Raw genomic sequence first — 15,015 nt, forward strand, 5'->3', positions numbered from 1 at the left:
AAATCATATATAACATATTGTATTAACGTGTGTGGTAGTTTATGTAAAACATATTTAAATCATATCTAACATATTGTATTAAAGTGTGTGGTAGTTTTATGTAAAACATATTTAAATCATATCTAACATATTGTATTAAAGTGTGTGGTAGTTTTATGTAAAACATATTTAAATCATACCTAACATATTGTATTAAAGTGTGTGGTAGTTTTATGTAAAACATATTTAAATCATATCTAACATATTGTATTAAAGTGTGTTGTAGTTTATGTAAAACATATTTAAATCATATCTAACATATTGTATTAAAGTGTGTTGTAGTATATGTAAAACATATTTAAATCACATCTATGATAATAAAAAATATTTGCTTGCAGGCTGGGTGACTGCTAATAATAATAATAATATTCATAGTATTAATATTAATAATGATAATAATAATAAACAATATTTGCTTGCAGGCTGGGTGACTGCTAATAATATTACAATTATTAATAGAAATATTAATGATAATAACAACAATAAATAATCTTTGCTTGCAGTCTGGGTGAATGCTAATAATAATAATAATAATAAATGATATTTGCTTGCAGGCTGGGTGACTGCTAATAATAATAATAATAATGTTAATAACAACAATAAAAAAAATATTTGCTTGCAGGCTGGGTGACTTCTAATAATAATAATAATACTATTAATAAATAATATTTGCTTGCAGGCTGGGTGACTTCTAATAATAATAATAATATTAATAAATAATATTTGCTTGCAGGCTGGGTGACTGCTAATAATAATAATAATGATATTAATGTTAATAATGATAATAATAATAAATAGTATTTGCTTGCAGGCTGGGTGACTGCTAATAATAATAATATTTATGTTAATAATAATAATAAATGGTATTTGCTTGCAGGCTGGGTGACTGCTAATAATAATAATGATATTATTAATAACAATAAATGATCTTTGCTTGCAGGCTGGGTGACTGCTAATAATAATAATATTAATTTTAATAATAATAATAAATTATATTTGCTTGCAGGCTGGGTGACTGCTAATAATAAAAATGATAAGAATGCTAATTATAATAAATTATATTTGCTTGCGGGCTGGGTGACTGCTAATAATAATAATAATATTATTAATAATAATAATAATAAATGATCTTTGCTTGCAGGCTGAGTGACTGCTAATAATAATAATAGTAATGATAATATTAATGTTAATAATAACAATACATGATATTTGCTTGCAGGCTGGGTGACTGCTAATAATAATAATATTAATAATAACAATAAATAATATTTGCTTGCAGGCTGGGTGACTGCTAATAATAATAATAATGATATTAATGCTAATAATGATAATAATAATAATAATAAATAGTATTTGCTTGCAGGCTGGGTGACTGCTAATAATAATAATATTTATGTTAATAATAATAATAAATGATATTTGCTTGCAGGCTGGGTGACTGCTAATAATAATAATATTAATTTTAATAATAATACATTATCTTTGCCTGCAGGCTGGTTGACTGCTAATAATAATAATATGTATATTAATAATAATAATAAATTATATTTGCTTGCAGGCTGGGTGACTGCTAATAATAAAAATGATCAGAATGCTAATTATAATAAATTATATTTGCTTGCAGGCTGGGTGAATGCTAATGATAATAATATTATTATTAATAATAATAAATGATCTTTGCTTGAAGGCTGAGTGACTGCTAATAATAATAATAATAGTAATGATAATATTAATGTTAATAATAACAATACATGATATTTGCTTGCAGGCTGGGTGACTGCTAATAATAATAATATTAATAATAACAATAAATTATATTTGCTTGCAGGCTGGGTGACTGCTAATAATAATATTAATATTAATAATAATAAATTATCTTTGCTTGAAGGCTGGGTGACTGCTAATAATAATATTAATTTTAATAATATTAATGTTAATAACAATAAATGATCTTTGCTTGCAGGCTGGGTGACTGCTAATAATAATAATAAGAGTAATAATAAAATAATGTTAATAATAACAATAAATTATATTTGCTTGCAGGCTGGGTGACTGCTAATAATAATAATAATAAGAGTAATAATAAAATAATGTTAATAATAACAATACATTATATTTGCTTGCAGGCTGGGTGACTGCTAATAATAATAATAATATTAACGTTAATAATAACAATAAATGATCTTTGCTTGCAGGCTGGGTGACTGCTAATAATAATAATAATAAGAGTAATAATAAAATAATGTTAATAATAACAATAAATGATATTTGCTTGCAGGTTGGGTGACTGCTAATAATAATAATAAGAAGAGTAATAATAAAATAATGTTAATAATAACAATAAATGATATTTGCTTGCAGGCTGGGTGACTGCTAATAATAATAATAATTAGAGTAATAATAAAATAATGTTAACAATAACAATAAATGATATTTGCTTGCAGGCTGGGTGACTGCTAATAATAATAATAATAATAATATTAATGTTAATAACAATAAATGATATTTGCTTGCAGGCTGGGTGACTGCTAATAATAATAATAATAAGAGTAATAATAAAATAATGTTAATAATAACAATAAATGATATTTGCTTGCAGGCTGGGTGACTGCTTTGACCACGGAGCCCCAGAAGGCAGAAGGGGGTGCAGGAGACGAGGTGAGGATGACCAAAGAGACTCAGTCCAAAGTGGAAGCACTCAGGTACCAACACTAAAGTGCTCACAGTCGGGTCTGAGTCACACTGAGTCAAGTCCTGGCTGCTTCCTGCATGCAGGGCGGAAGTGGAGCAGCTGCAGGTCAAAGTTCAGCAGGGCCGACAAGACTATCAGCACAGCACGCTGTCCAAGACGGTGCCCGCCTTCAGCATCAACGACAAGTTCCTCCTCTGCCAGGATGACGCCAGCTACAGCCTCACACTGGAAGTGCAGACGGCCATCGACAATCTGCTGCTCCAGGTACACACACACACACACACACACACACACACACACACACACACACACACACACACACACACACACAGGTGTTTACATGTGTTGTGGCGTGCAGAGCGACATCCCCATGGACGTGCTGGACGTGGACAACAACTCAGCGTTGGTCAGCTTCAGCGAGTGTGATTGGGAGGTGAGCAAGGAGAGTGGTGCTGGAAACAAGGGTGTTGTTGGTCTTTGACTTCAGTGCATGCTTTGTCCTGCAGGCCAACGGCAACTTCCTGCTGGCCACCTACAGATGTCAGGCTAACACCAGCAGACTGGAGCTGAAGGTACACACACCTTGCTGACATAGACAACCCTGTGGACCAAATTATTATTATAGCTTACAGAAATCATCATAATCATGATAACAGGTTGAATTAATAATAATAATAACAGGTTAGATGAATACAATAACCCTCCTTCAGGCACACATTGTCAAATACAGTTGTATCATAAACATTCCCAACCTGTCTGAGCGCAAGGTGGGTGACGTGCCTTGCCCAAAGACCCAATGGCAGTGAGAAGAACTGCGTTCATACAGGGAACCCTCACAGTTCTGTACAACTGCTAGTCCTCAACAATGTTCTACACGCATTCATCCTGCCTTGTTATCCAGATTGATTAGAGATGAGTGACATTTTATTCTACGTGTGTGCTGCTAGTTCAAAAACATCACACACGTTGGCCGACATGACAACATGATTGTTAGTAGTACATACAAATACTTCACTGACATATCAATTGTACACGCAGTCTTACACGCCCATTAATAGTACACACTGTTTTATACTTTGTACACACTGTTTTATACTTTGTACACACTGTTTTATACTTTGTACACACTAATAGTACACACTGTTTTATACTTTGTACACACTAATAGTGCACACTGTTTTATACTTTGTACACACTGTTTTATACTTTGTACACACTAATAGTACACACTGTTTTATACTTTGTACACACTAATAGTACACACTGTTTTATACTTTGTACACACTAATAGTACACACTGTTTTATACTTTGTACACACTAATAGTGCACACTGTTTTATACTTTGTACACACTAATAGTACACACTATTTTATACTTTGTACACACTGTTTTATACTTTGTACACACTAATAGTACACACTGTTTTATACTTTGTACACACTAATGATATACACTCTTTTTATACTTTGTACACACTAATAGTACACACTGTTTTATACTTTGTACACACTAATAGTACACACTGTTTTATACTTTGTACACACTAATAGTACACACTGTTTTATACTTTGTACACACTAATAGTACACACTATTTTATACTTTGTACACACTAATAGTACACACTGTTTTATACTTTGTACACACTAACAGTACACACTGTTTTATACTTGGTACACACTAATAGTACACACTTTGCAATGGTCAGTATTGTGGATCAAGTATTACTAGCAGATCCTTTGGGTCTGTGTACGCATAGAGTGGTCACAGTCACCATGGCGACAGTGGAATAAGTTTGGTATGTACCGGTAGTCTTTTATATTGACTTTTAGTTCAAGTGGATTGAAAAATGACAACCATGCCAGAAGGTTACTGCCGTGAAATAAGTGGACAGGAAGTGACGTAGTGCCTGCATGGAGCCACAGGTAACACACCACCTGTGTGTGTGTGTTGCAGGTGAGGTCCATCGAGGGACAGTACGGCACCTTGCGGGCTTACATCACCCACAGACTGCAGCCCAAGACCTGTCAGCTTCGCCAGTACCACATCAAACCTCTCTCTCTTCACCAGCGTGCACACAGCATCCAGCAGGACAGGTCAATATTCATCATAATCATCATCCTGCCACTGTATGTTAATAATATTAGTGCCACTGTAATGATAGTAGATCAAAATCATCATCCTGCCACTGTAATAATACAGTAATGTTAATAATATTAGTGCCACTGTAATGATAGTAGATCATAATCATCATCCTGCCACTGTAATAATACAGTAATGTTAATAATATTAGTGCCACTGTAATCATAGTAGATCATAATCATCATCCTGCCACTGTAATAATACAGTAATGTTAATAATATTAGTGCCACTGTAATGATAGTAGATCAAAATCATCATCCTGCCACTGTAATAATACAGTAATGTTAATAATATTAGTGCCACTGTAATGATAGTAGATCGTAATCATCATCCTGCCACTGTAATAATACAGTAATGTTAATAATATTAGTGCCACTGTAATGATAGTAGATCATAATCATCATCCTGCCACTGTAATAATACAGTAATGTTAATAATATTAGTGCCACTGTAATGATAGTAGATCATAATCATCATCCTGCCACTGTAATAATAGAGTAATGTTAATAATATTAGTGCCACTGTAATGATAGTAGATCATAATCATCATCCTGCCACTGTAATAATACAGTAATGTTAATAATATTAGTGCCACTGTAATGATAGTAGATCATAATCATCATCCTGCCACTGTAATAATACAGTAATGTTAATAATATTAGTGCCACTGTAATGATAGTAGATCATAATCATCATCCTGCCACTGTAATAATACAGTAATGTTAATAATATTAGTGCCACTGTAATGATAGTAGATAATAATAATAATTGTGCCACAGTAATAATACATTAATAATGATAATGATAATATTAGTGCCACTGTAATGATAGTAGATAATAATAATCATCGTTTCACTGTAATGATACATTTATAATAATTATGATATTAGTGCTACTGTAATGATAGTAGACAATAATAATCATCATCCCGCCACCATAATAATACATTAATAATAATAATGATAATATTAGTGCCACTGTAATAATACATTTATAATAATAATGATAATATTAGTGCCACTGTAATGATAGTAGATAATAATAATCATTGCGCCACTGTAATAATACATTTATAATAATAATTATAATATTAGTGCCACTGTAATAATAGTAGATAATAATCATTGTACCACTGTAATAATACATTTATAATAGTAATGGTAATATTAGTGCCACTGTAATGATAGTAGACAATAATAATCATCATCCTGCCACTGTAATAATACATTTATAATAATAATGATAATATTAGTGCCACTGTAATAATACATTTATAATAATAATGATAATATTAGTGCCACTGTAATGATAGTAGACAATAATAATCATAGTGTCACTGTAATAATACATTTATAATAATAATGATAATATTAGTGCCACTGTAATGATAGTAGACAATAATAATCATTGTGCCACTGTAATAATACATTTATAATAATAATAATAATGGTAATATTAGTGGCACATAAAAATTAAGGAGAATAGTAATGCTAATAGATAATAATAACAATGATAATGATAACAAATAATGATAATAGTAATGCTAATAGATCATTATAATACTAATAATGATAATAGATAATAATAATGATAATGATAACAAATAATGATAATAGTAATGCTAATAGATACTTATAATAATAATGATAATAGATAATAATAATGATAATGATAACAAATAACGATAATACCGTAGTAATACTAATAGATAATCCATCCATCCATTTTCTACCGCTTGTCCCTTATGGGGTAGCGGGGGGTGCTGGAGCCTAGCTAATGGTAATAAATAATCGTAACGCTAATAGATAATAATGATGACAAATAATGATAATAGTACTGCTAATAGATAATAATGTTAACAAATAATGAGAATAGTACTGCTAATAGATAATAATGTTAATAAATAATAGTAATGATAACAGATAATAATAATAATGATAATAGATGAAGTGAAGTGAATTGAATTATATTTAAATAGCACTTTTCTCTTGTGACTAAGCACTTTCCATAGTGAGATAGTCGGGTTAGAATAGATAGCAATGGTAATAACTAAGAGTAATGCTCTGGCCAGGCCCATGAACAGGCTCAGTCTGGTGGGACAGTTCAGTTTGGCAGAGATCCACTCTTGGGTGGTCTTCTGCTTGCCGGAGGTGCCTGAGAAGACCCCAGCGGGAGAAAGTGTCACCTTCTACTTCCACAACACTTTCCTGGGCACACAGCTGCAGACCACCTACTGGTACGTACACCTGCTCCTTCAGCTCCCCGCTCTACAATCTTGCTCTTTTCTAGCAAAGGGGAGGCTCACTTCAAGTCGGACAACATCTCCACCATCTCCATCCTCAGCGACGTTCTCTCCAAAGAAGCCACCAAACGCAAAATCAACCTCAACGTTTCTTACGGTGGGTGGCTTGTCTTCCATAACCTTCCTTGAAGACACCTTGAGATGTTACTGTATGTGTGCAGACATCAATGATGACTCTGTCACTCACACCCTGAAGATGATCCACCCTAAACTGGAGTACCAGTTGGTGCTGGCCAGGAAGGTTCAGCTCATTGATGCACTGAAAGTAAGTATTCACTCAACTATTTCTCCACCATCTTCTAGGAACTGTAGCTTCTAGCTGCTTCCTCTAGGAACTGTAGCTTCTAGCTGCTTCTTCTAGGAACTGTAGCTTCTAGCGGCTTCCTCTAGGAACTGTAGCTTCTAGCTGCTTCTTCTAGAAACTGTAGCTTCTAGCTGCTTCTTCTAGGAACTGGAGCTTCTAGCTGCTTTCTCTAGGAACTGTAGCTTCTAGCTGCTTCTTCTAGGAACTGGAGCTTCTAGCTGCTTTCTCTAGGAACTGGAGCTTCTAGCTGCTTCTTCTAGGAACTGGAGCTTCTAGCTGCTTTCTCTAGGAACTGTAGCTTCTAGCTGCTTCTTCTAGGAACTGTAGCTTCTAGCTGCTTCTTCTAGGAACTGTAGCTTCTAGCGGCTTCCTCTAGGAACTGTAGCTTCTAGCTGCTTCTTCTAGGAACTGTAGCTTCTAGCTGCTTCTTCTAGGAACTGTAGCTTCTAGCGGCTTCTTCTAGGAACTGTAGCTTCTAGCTGCTTCCTCTAGGAACTGTAGCTTCTAGCTGCTTCTTCTAGGAACTGGAGCTTCTAGCTGCTTTCTCTAGGAACTGTAGCTTCTAGCTGCTTCTTCTAGGAACTGTAGCTTCTAGCGGCTTCCTCTAGGAACTGTAGCTTCTAGCGGCTTCCTCTAGGAACTGTAGCTTCTAGCTGCTTCTTCTAGGAACTGTACCTTCTAGCTTCTTTTTCTAGGAACTCTAGGTTGACCTTGTTCTATCTGCTTCTTCTAGGAAATGTAGGTTCATGACCACCATGTTCTATCTGCATCTTTAAGGAACTGTAGGTTCATGATCACCATGTTCTATCTGCATCTTTAAGGAACTGTACGTTCATGACCACCATGTTCTATCTGCTTCTTTAAGGAACTGTAGGTTCATGTCCACCATGTTCTATCTGTTTCCTTTAAGGAACTGTAGGTTCATGACCACCATGTTCTATATGCTTCTTCTAGGAACTGTAGGTTCATGACCACCATGTTCTATCTGCTTCTTCTTGGAACTGTAGGTTCATGTCCAACATGTTCTATCTGCTTCTTTTGGGAACTGTAGGTTCATGACCACCATTTTCTATCTGTTTCCTTGTAGGAACTGTAGGTTCATGACCACCATGTTCTATCTGCTTCTTTAAGGAACTGTAGGTTCATGACCACCATGTTCTATCTGTTTCCTTGTAGGAACTGTAGGTTCATGACCACCATTTTCTATCTGTTTCCTTGTAGGAACTGTAGGTTCATGACCACCATGTTCTATCTGCTTCTTTAAGGAACTGTAGGTTCATGACCACCATGTTCTATCTGCTTCTTTAAGGAACTGTAGGTTCATGACCACCATGTTCTATCTGCTTCTTTAAGGAACTGTAGGTTCATGACCACCATGTTCTATCTGCTTCTTTTGGGAACTGTAGGTTCATGACCACCATGTTCTATATGCTTCTTCTAGGAACTGTAGGTTCATGACCACCATGTTCTATCTGCTTCTTCTTGGAACTGTAGGTTCATGACCACCATGTTCTATCTGCTTCTTTTGGGAACTGTAGGTTCATGACCACCATGTTCTATATGCTTCTTCTAGGAACTGTAGGTTCATGACCACCATGTTCTATCTGTTTCTTTAAGGAACAGCAGGTCAATGACCACCATGTTCTATCTGTTTCCTTGTAGGAACTGCAGGTCCATGACCACCATGTTCTATATGCTTCTTCTAGGAACTGTAGGTTCATGACCACCATGTTCTATCTGCATCTTTAAGGAACTGTAGGTTCATGACCACCATGTTCTATCTGCATCTTTAAGGAACTGTAGGTTCATGACCACCATGTTCTATCTGCATCTTTAAGGAACTGCAGGTCCATGACCACCATGTTCTATCTGCTTCTTTAAGGAACTGTAGGTTCATGACCACCATGTTCTATCTGCTTCTTTAAGGAACTGTAGGTTCATGACCACCATGTTCTATCTGCATCTTTAAGGAACTGTAGGTTCATGGCTACCATGTTCTATCTGCTTCTTTAAGGAACTGTAGGTTCATGACCACCATGTTCTATCTGCTTCTTTAAGGAACTGTAGGTTCATGACCACCATGTTCTATATGCTTCTTCTAGGAACTGTAGGTTCATGACCACCATGTTCTATATGCTTCTTCTAGGAACTGTAGGTTCATGACCACCATGTTCTATCTGCATCTTTAAGGAACTGTAGGTTCATGAACACCATGTTCTATCTGCTTCTTTAAGGAACTGCAGGTCCATGACCACCATGTTCTATCTGCTTCTTTAAGGAACTGTAGGTTCATGACCACCATGTTCTATCTGCTTCTTTAAGGAACTGTAGGTTCATGACCACCATGTTCTATCTGCATCTTTAAGGAACTGTAGGTTCATGGCCACCATGTTCTATCTGCTTCTTTAAGGAACTGTAGGTTCATGACCACCATGTTCTATATGCTTCTTCTAGGAATTGTAGGTTCATGACCACCATGTTCTACCTGTTTCTTTAAGGAACAGCAGGTCAATGACCACCATGTTCTATCTGTTTCCTTGTAGGAACTGCAGGTCCATGACCACCATGTTCTATATGCTGTTTCCTTGTAGGAACTGCAGGTCCATGACCACCATGTTCTATATGCTGTTTCCTTGTAGGAACTGCAGGTCCATGAGGGCAACACAGACTTCCTCACTTCAGAGTATCGGAACATTCTGGATGAGTCGTCCAGTCTCCTGGAGGAGTACAAGAAGCAGCCAGCGCCCCTGGAAAGACTTTATGGTAAGTCTAGTTTTGATATTGGTCCTCTCCTAGTCTTGGCTGTTACTTCATCCTCCCTGCAGGCATGATCACCGACCTCTTCATCGATAAGTTCAAGTTCAAAGGTCAGAATGTGAAAAGCAAAGTGTCGTCACTGCTGGAGATCCTGGATAGTTACGATCTTAAATCCCTCTTGGACTTTTTCAGCGAAGCATAGCTTCTCCATTGATAATTATTTGTTGACTTCCTTCAAATATCTGTAATAGTTCTATATTTGTGTTAGTAATAAAGTGCTTCATGATTTCAAGGGGAACTGCACTTTTTGTCTATCCTTCACACTCATTATGAGAGAGCAGAACACAAGAGGTTGTTGTTTTTTTGCATTATAACCTGTTTGATAACCAAACTGTAGCAACATCGTGATTGTAGGAGAGGTACTCTTTTTCTAGCGTACTAACACATTGGCATGCTACGGTATTAGCTATAAAAGCGAACTACGGCAAGAGATAAGTTAGCTTCTAACGTCAACATGGAACAGGTTTGAGTGTGTAATGCACAACACTGTGATAGAACACCAATCTGTACTGAGTGACAAACATCATCATATTACAGTATCTGTTGTGTTTGTACACAGCTAGTCTATGTACTGTAGTTGTACTAACACCTGCTGTGTGTATCATCATCAATATAAAGTGTGACTCACTCCATGGTCTCCTGATCCAGCCAGTAGGACCACATCATCTGCAACAAGCAGAGACTTAATCCTGCAGCCACCAAACATGGATCCTCTCCACGCCCAGACTCTGCCTAAAAGTCTGGAAACAGGTCAGACTTACTGACGGACCAAACTGTGAAAGCCATCATACAGGGAGCTGATACCTCATATGCCTAGAGTACTCCCCACAGGACTTCCCGAGACATGCTTCTCCAAGTCCACAAAGCACATGTAGACTGGTTGGGCACCCTCAAGGACCCTGCCAAGAGTATAGAGCTGGTCCACAGCTCCAGGACAAAACTCCCTCTGCTCCTCCTGCATCAGAGGAAGGCTCACAATAGTTGGAACACAACCTTAAAGAGAGGAACTACCGCCCATCCAGAGGCAGCGCCCCTGATGTTTATGCAATTCCTTAGTGTCTGTGCTGTATAGAGCTTGGCAGGGTAACCATGTAGTACTCCAGTAGGTGGTAGCAGGTAGTTTTTTGCTTTGTAGAAGTCGGAACGCGTCCAGGATGGTTTGTCGTGATCCCAATATGCAGAGCACAGCGGGAGACAGCATGCTGGTAAAAAAGGTATGTAATGCTTAAAACAAAAATTAACATAAGGCAAGTCCCGCTAGGAAAAGGCACTGAAGCACAGGGATGGCTATGCAAAACGAAAGTATAACTTAACTGGCTACAAAGTAAACAAAAACAGAATGCTGGACGACAGCAAAGACTTGCTGTGTGTGTCTGTACACGACATGACAATCAACAATGTTCACACAAAGAAGAATGGCGTCCGCACAACTGAAATAGTCTTAATTGCCAATACAAAGCAGGTCAGGCAATGGCACTCCAAGGAAGACGTGAAGCTGCTACAGAAAAACACCAACAAAACAGGAAGGGCCACCAAAATAACAGCGCAAGACAGGAACTAAAGCACTACACACAGGAAAACAACAAAAAAAGACAACCTGGTGGAGTTTCATTTTTTAACGTTTCTGCTGGTGGTGGTGTGCCTTCGTATTTGTTCAATGAAAAAAATGTGCCTTGGCTCAAAAAAGGTTGAAAAACTCTGCCTTAAGGAATGCCACCCAGGAGTTTTAGAACCACCTTGGAGATAGGAGAACCCAGCACAGAGTCCCCAGGCAGGGATTGAGGTCTTCTTCCAAGTATTCTTTCACAACATCTAGAGTGGAGGTCAGCAGCACACCATCACTGCTTCTCCTTCCTTCCAAGTTCTCCATTGCTTCTCTGAACTCCTGCAAACTCCTCCTGTGTCCCAGTTTTTACCTCAGCGACCTGTCAGCTGCATACCTCCGCATTCCCATGAGCCAAGAGGACCCGATAGGACTCCATCTTCAGCTTGATGGCATTCCTCAGCGCTAAAGTTGCTATGGTGTCCACCGCCATCTTCCGGGATTTCCACCACCACAAGCACCGAGCAACCTCCAGCCACGGCCCGCCTCCACAATCGTAGTCCTGGTCCATGGCCTCCCTCCACAAATGGTATTTGATATGTCATCCTCATAAAATGCTTGTTTGTGCCTCGAGGGAAGAAATGAATATTTAAGGACTATTTCTTTCAAATATGTATTCTAACCACACGCAACCTTTCTTTTTCAAACTGCTGGAATGTTGTTGTGATTGTTTGGGCAGCCATTTCACTTTTAAAATGCCATAACCTGCAGAATATTGTGAAAATACAATCCGAGCAAAACACAATAAGAAAGATGTCATGTCATGAGAAACAGCTGACATGTTCATACTCTTAATAATACCATCAATCAATGTTTATTTATATAGCGCTAAATCACAAGTGTCTCAAAGGGCTGCACAAGCCACAACGACGTCCGCGGTACAGAGCCCACATAAGGGCAACGAAAAACTCACAACCCCAATGGGACGTTGATGTGAATGACTATGAGAAACCTTGGAGAGGACCGAATATGTGGGAGACCGGATGCAATGGGTCTGACATAATATTGTGAAAGTCCAGTCCATAGTAGATCTAACATAATAGTGAAAGTCCAGTCCATAATGGGGCCAGCAGGAGACCATCTCGAGCAGAGACGGGTCAGCAGCGCAGAGATGTCCCCAACCGATGCACAGGCGAGCGGTCCACCCCGGGTCCCAACTCTGGACAGCCAGCACTTCTTTAAATATACAGTATTTTTCTACAAAATTAGGAAATATCAACATAGCTCCCGCATGTACATTTTGTTTTTGTATTGTTTATTTGTACTGTGTTTTTAAGCTAGTTGTACTTCTGATATTTTAACTTTTTTTTCTGTAAAAGGTGCTATACAAATACATGTTACTTACTAATGAAAATAAGTGTGGACACCCCTGATGTATTAAAACAGCCACGTAATACTAAATGTACGCAACATTGTTTACATTTGATTGTATTAATACTATAATTACATTTGGAAAGCTAAAATGCTAAAGCAGTCACTTGCCTTTGTTCTGTTCATGTTTTATGTCATATCTATGTTTGTTTGTGCTTTCCGTGAAGGAATCAACATGTGTGTGACTTGTCTACAATTGACGGATATAAAATAGTCAAATGTATTGTTATTTTATGTAAATAAAAGTCCGCTTACAGTGGAACCAATTGGAGACATGACATCTGCCTCAGGCTGGACGTTATACCGGTACTATAGTTAATACCAGTATATTTTAGAAAGCGTTGTATATTTGAAACAATACCGCCATAGTGGTGTTTTTTATGTGCCTTTGTTGGCGCCTGACTTGCGAATAATAATAAGATTTTATTTGTAAAAAGCACTTTACATTGAGTAAACAACCTCAAAGTGCTACAGTGTATTAAACAAAATTTAATATAAAAAAAAGATAAATAAAATACAATAAAAACTAGAACAGCCAAATAGCTAAAATTAGTATGCATACTGTATATCTAAATAAAAAAAGGCTTTTTTAAAAAGAAGGGTTTTTTAAGCCTTTTTTAAAAGCATCCACAGTCTGTGGTGCCCTCAGGTGGTCAGGGAGAGCGTTCCACAGACTGGGATCGGCGGAGCACAACGCCCGGTCTCCCATTGTTCGTAGCTTTGTCCTCGGAGGTTGGAGGAGGTTAGCCTGTCCGGAGCGGAGGTGGGGTGAGTAGTTCTTTGAGGTAATAATAATAATACCTGGGATCTATATAGCGCTTTTCTAAGTACCCAAAGTCGCTTTACATGTAGAACCCATCATTCATTAGAGGGGGACATTTCCATGGAGGCACTGCTGGGTTAGTAGGGAGACTTTGAATTCAATCCTGAGTGGAACAGGAAGCCATTGAAGGGATTTGAGAGTTGGTGTGATATGGTCATATTTCCACACTCTCATCAGGATCCTAGCAGCACCAATTTGCTTTAGACTTTTGTAGAAATATGGGGAAACAACTACAAATGTGCGCTTCAAAAAAGATCAATTAGAATAATACATCATGTTGGATATAGAGAACATACAAACCCTTTATTTATTCAATCACAATTATTGAAATTCAACAATTTGGTGCATTTGCAAACCGCTAAAATGATGCACAAAGCAAACTATAACCTGCTAGCCAAGAATGTACAACAATTCTTCTCAACAAAAGGACGAATATAATCTTAGAGGAAAATTTAATTGAAAACTATTGTATGCACGTACAACACTTGAAACCTTTAGCTTAACAGTATACACTGTAGACTTACACACAAACATGCATCCAAAAAAAACACACATACACACCCGAGAACAGTGGCGGATGCTGCTCTCTCAAGGAGGGGAAGCTCAATTTGGGCCTACATCATAAAATGTGTCGGTTTATTTATACGTACATTCTACCCTCCGTTCCTTTTGAAGAACGTGATCTGTGACCCTGTCGTACCAAGAAGGCATCTTTTCCAGGGATTCGACAAGTGTCCTCTCAATGGCCAGGCTTTGGCCCACGGTGTTGCGGGTGTAAGACTTGGGCCGCTTTAAACAGGAGAAGCTCCTCTCTACACCTGCAGACGGAGCTCCAATCGTTGCCAATAGTTTGTACACCTGTGTGCATTATAAAAGTATGTTTGTTGTTCAATAAAAAAAAATAAACATTCAAATGATCTTG

At 37.3% G+C, this 15,015-nt stretch overlaps 1 protein-coding gene across 5 annotated transcripts in view; it reads left to right on the forward strand.

Annotated features, from left to right (window-relative positions):
* The window catches only part of bbs7 (Bardet-Biedl syndrome 7), a 21,898-nt gene extending 11,370 nt beyond the window's left edge, over positions 1-10,528 (forward strand). For 3 of the 5 annotated variants that reach the window (XM_062039685.1, XM_062039687.1, XM_062039686.1), the window contains 10 exons: positions 2,639-2,741; positions 2,815-2,995; positions 3,090-3,164; positions 3,238-3,303; positions 4,688-4,827; positions 6,945-7,109; positions 7,163-7,272; positions 7,337-7,440; positions 10,119-10,242; positions 10,305-10,528. In XM_062039685.1, coding sequence (XP_061895669.1) covers positions 2,639-2,741; positions 2,815-2,995; positions 3,090-3,164; positions 3,238-3,303; positions 4,688-4,827; positions 6,945-7,109; positions 7,163-7,272; positions 7,337-7,440; positions 10,119-10,242; positions 10,305-10,438 — 1,202 coding nt within the window. In that variant the 3' untranslated portion in view covers positions 10,439-10,528. Of the gene's footprint in view, positions 1-2,638; positions 2,742-2,814; positions 2,996-3,089; positions 3,165-3,237; positions 3,304-4,687; positions 4,828-6,944; positions 7,110-7,162; positions 7,273-7,336; positions 7,441-10,118; positions 10,243-10,304 lie in introns of those variants that run through there. The other 2 variants (XR_009824852.1, XR_009824853.1) reach the window with 2 other exon arrangements.
* Positions 10,529-15,015: the final 4,487 nt, after the last annotated feature.

The sequence above is a fragment of the Entelurus aequoreus genome, linkage group LG28 (assembly GCF_033978785.1).
Source record: "Entelurus aequoreus isolate RoL-2023_Sb linkage group LG28, RoL_Eaeq_v1.1, whole genome shotgun sequence".
NCBI classification, from domain to species: Eukaryota; Metazoa; Chordata; class Actinopteri; order Syngnathiformes; family Syngnathidae; genus Entelurus; species Entelurus aequoreus.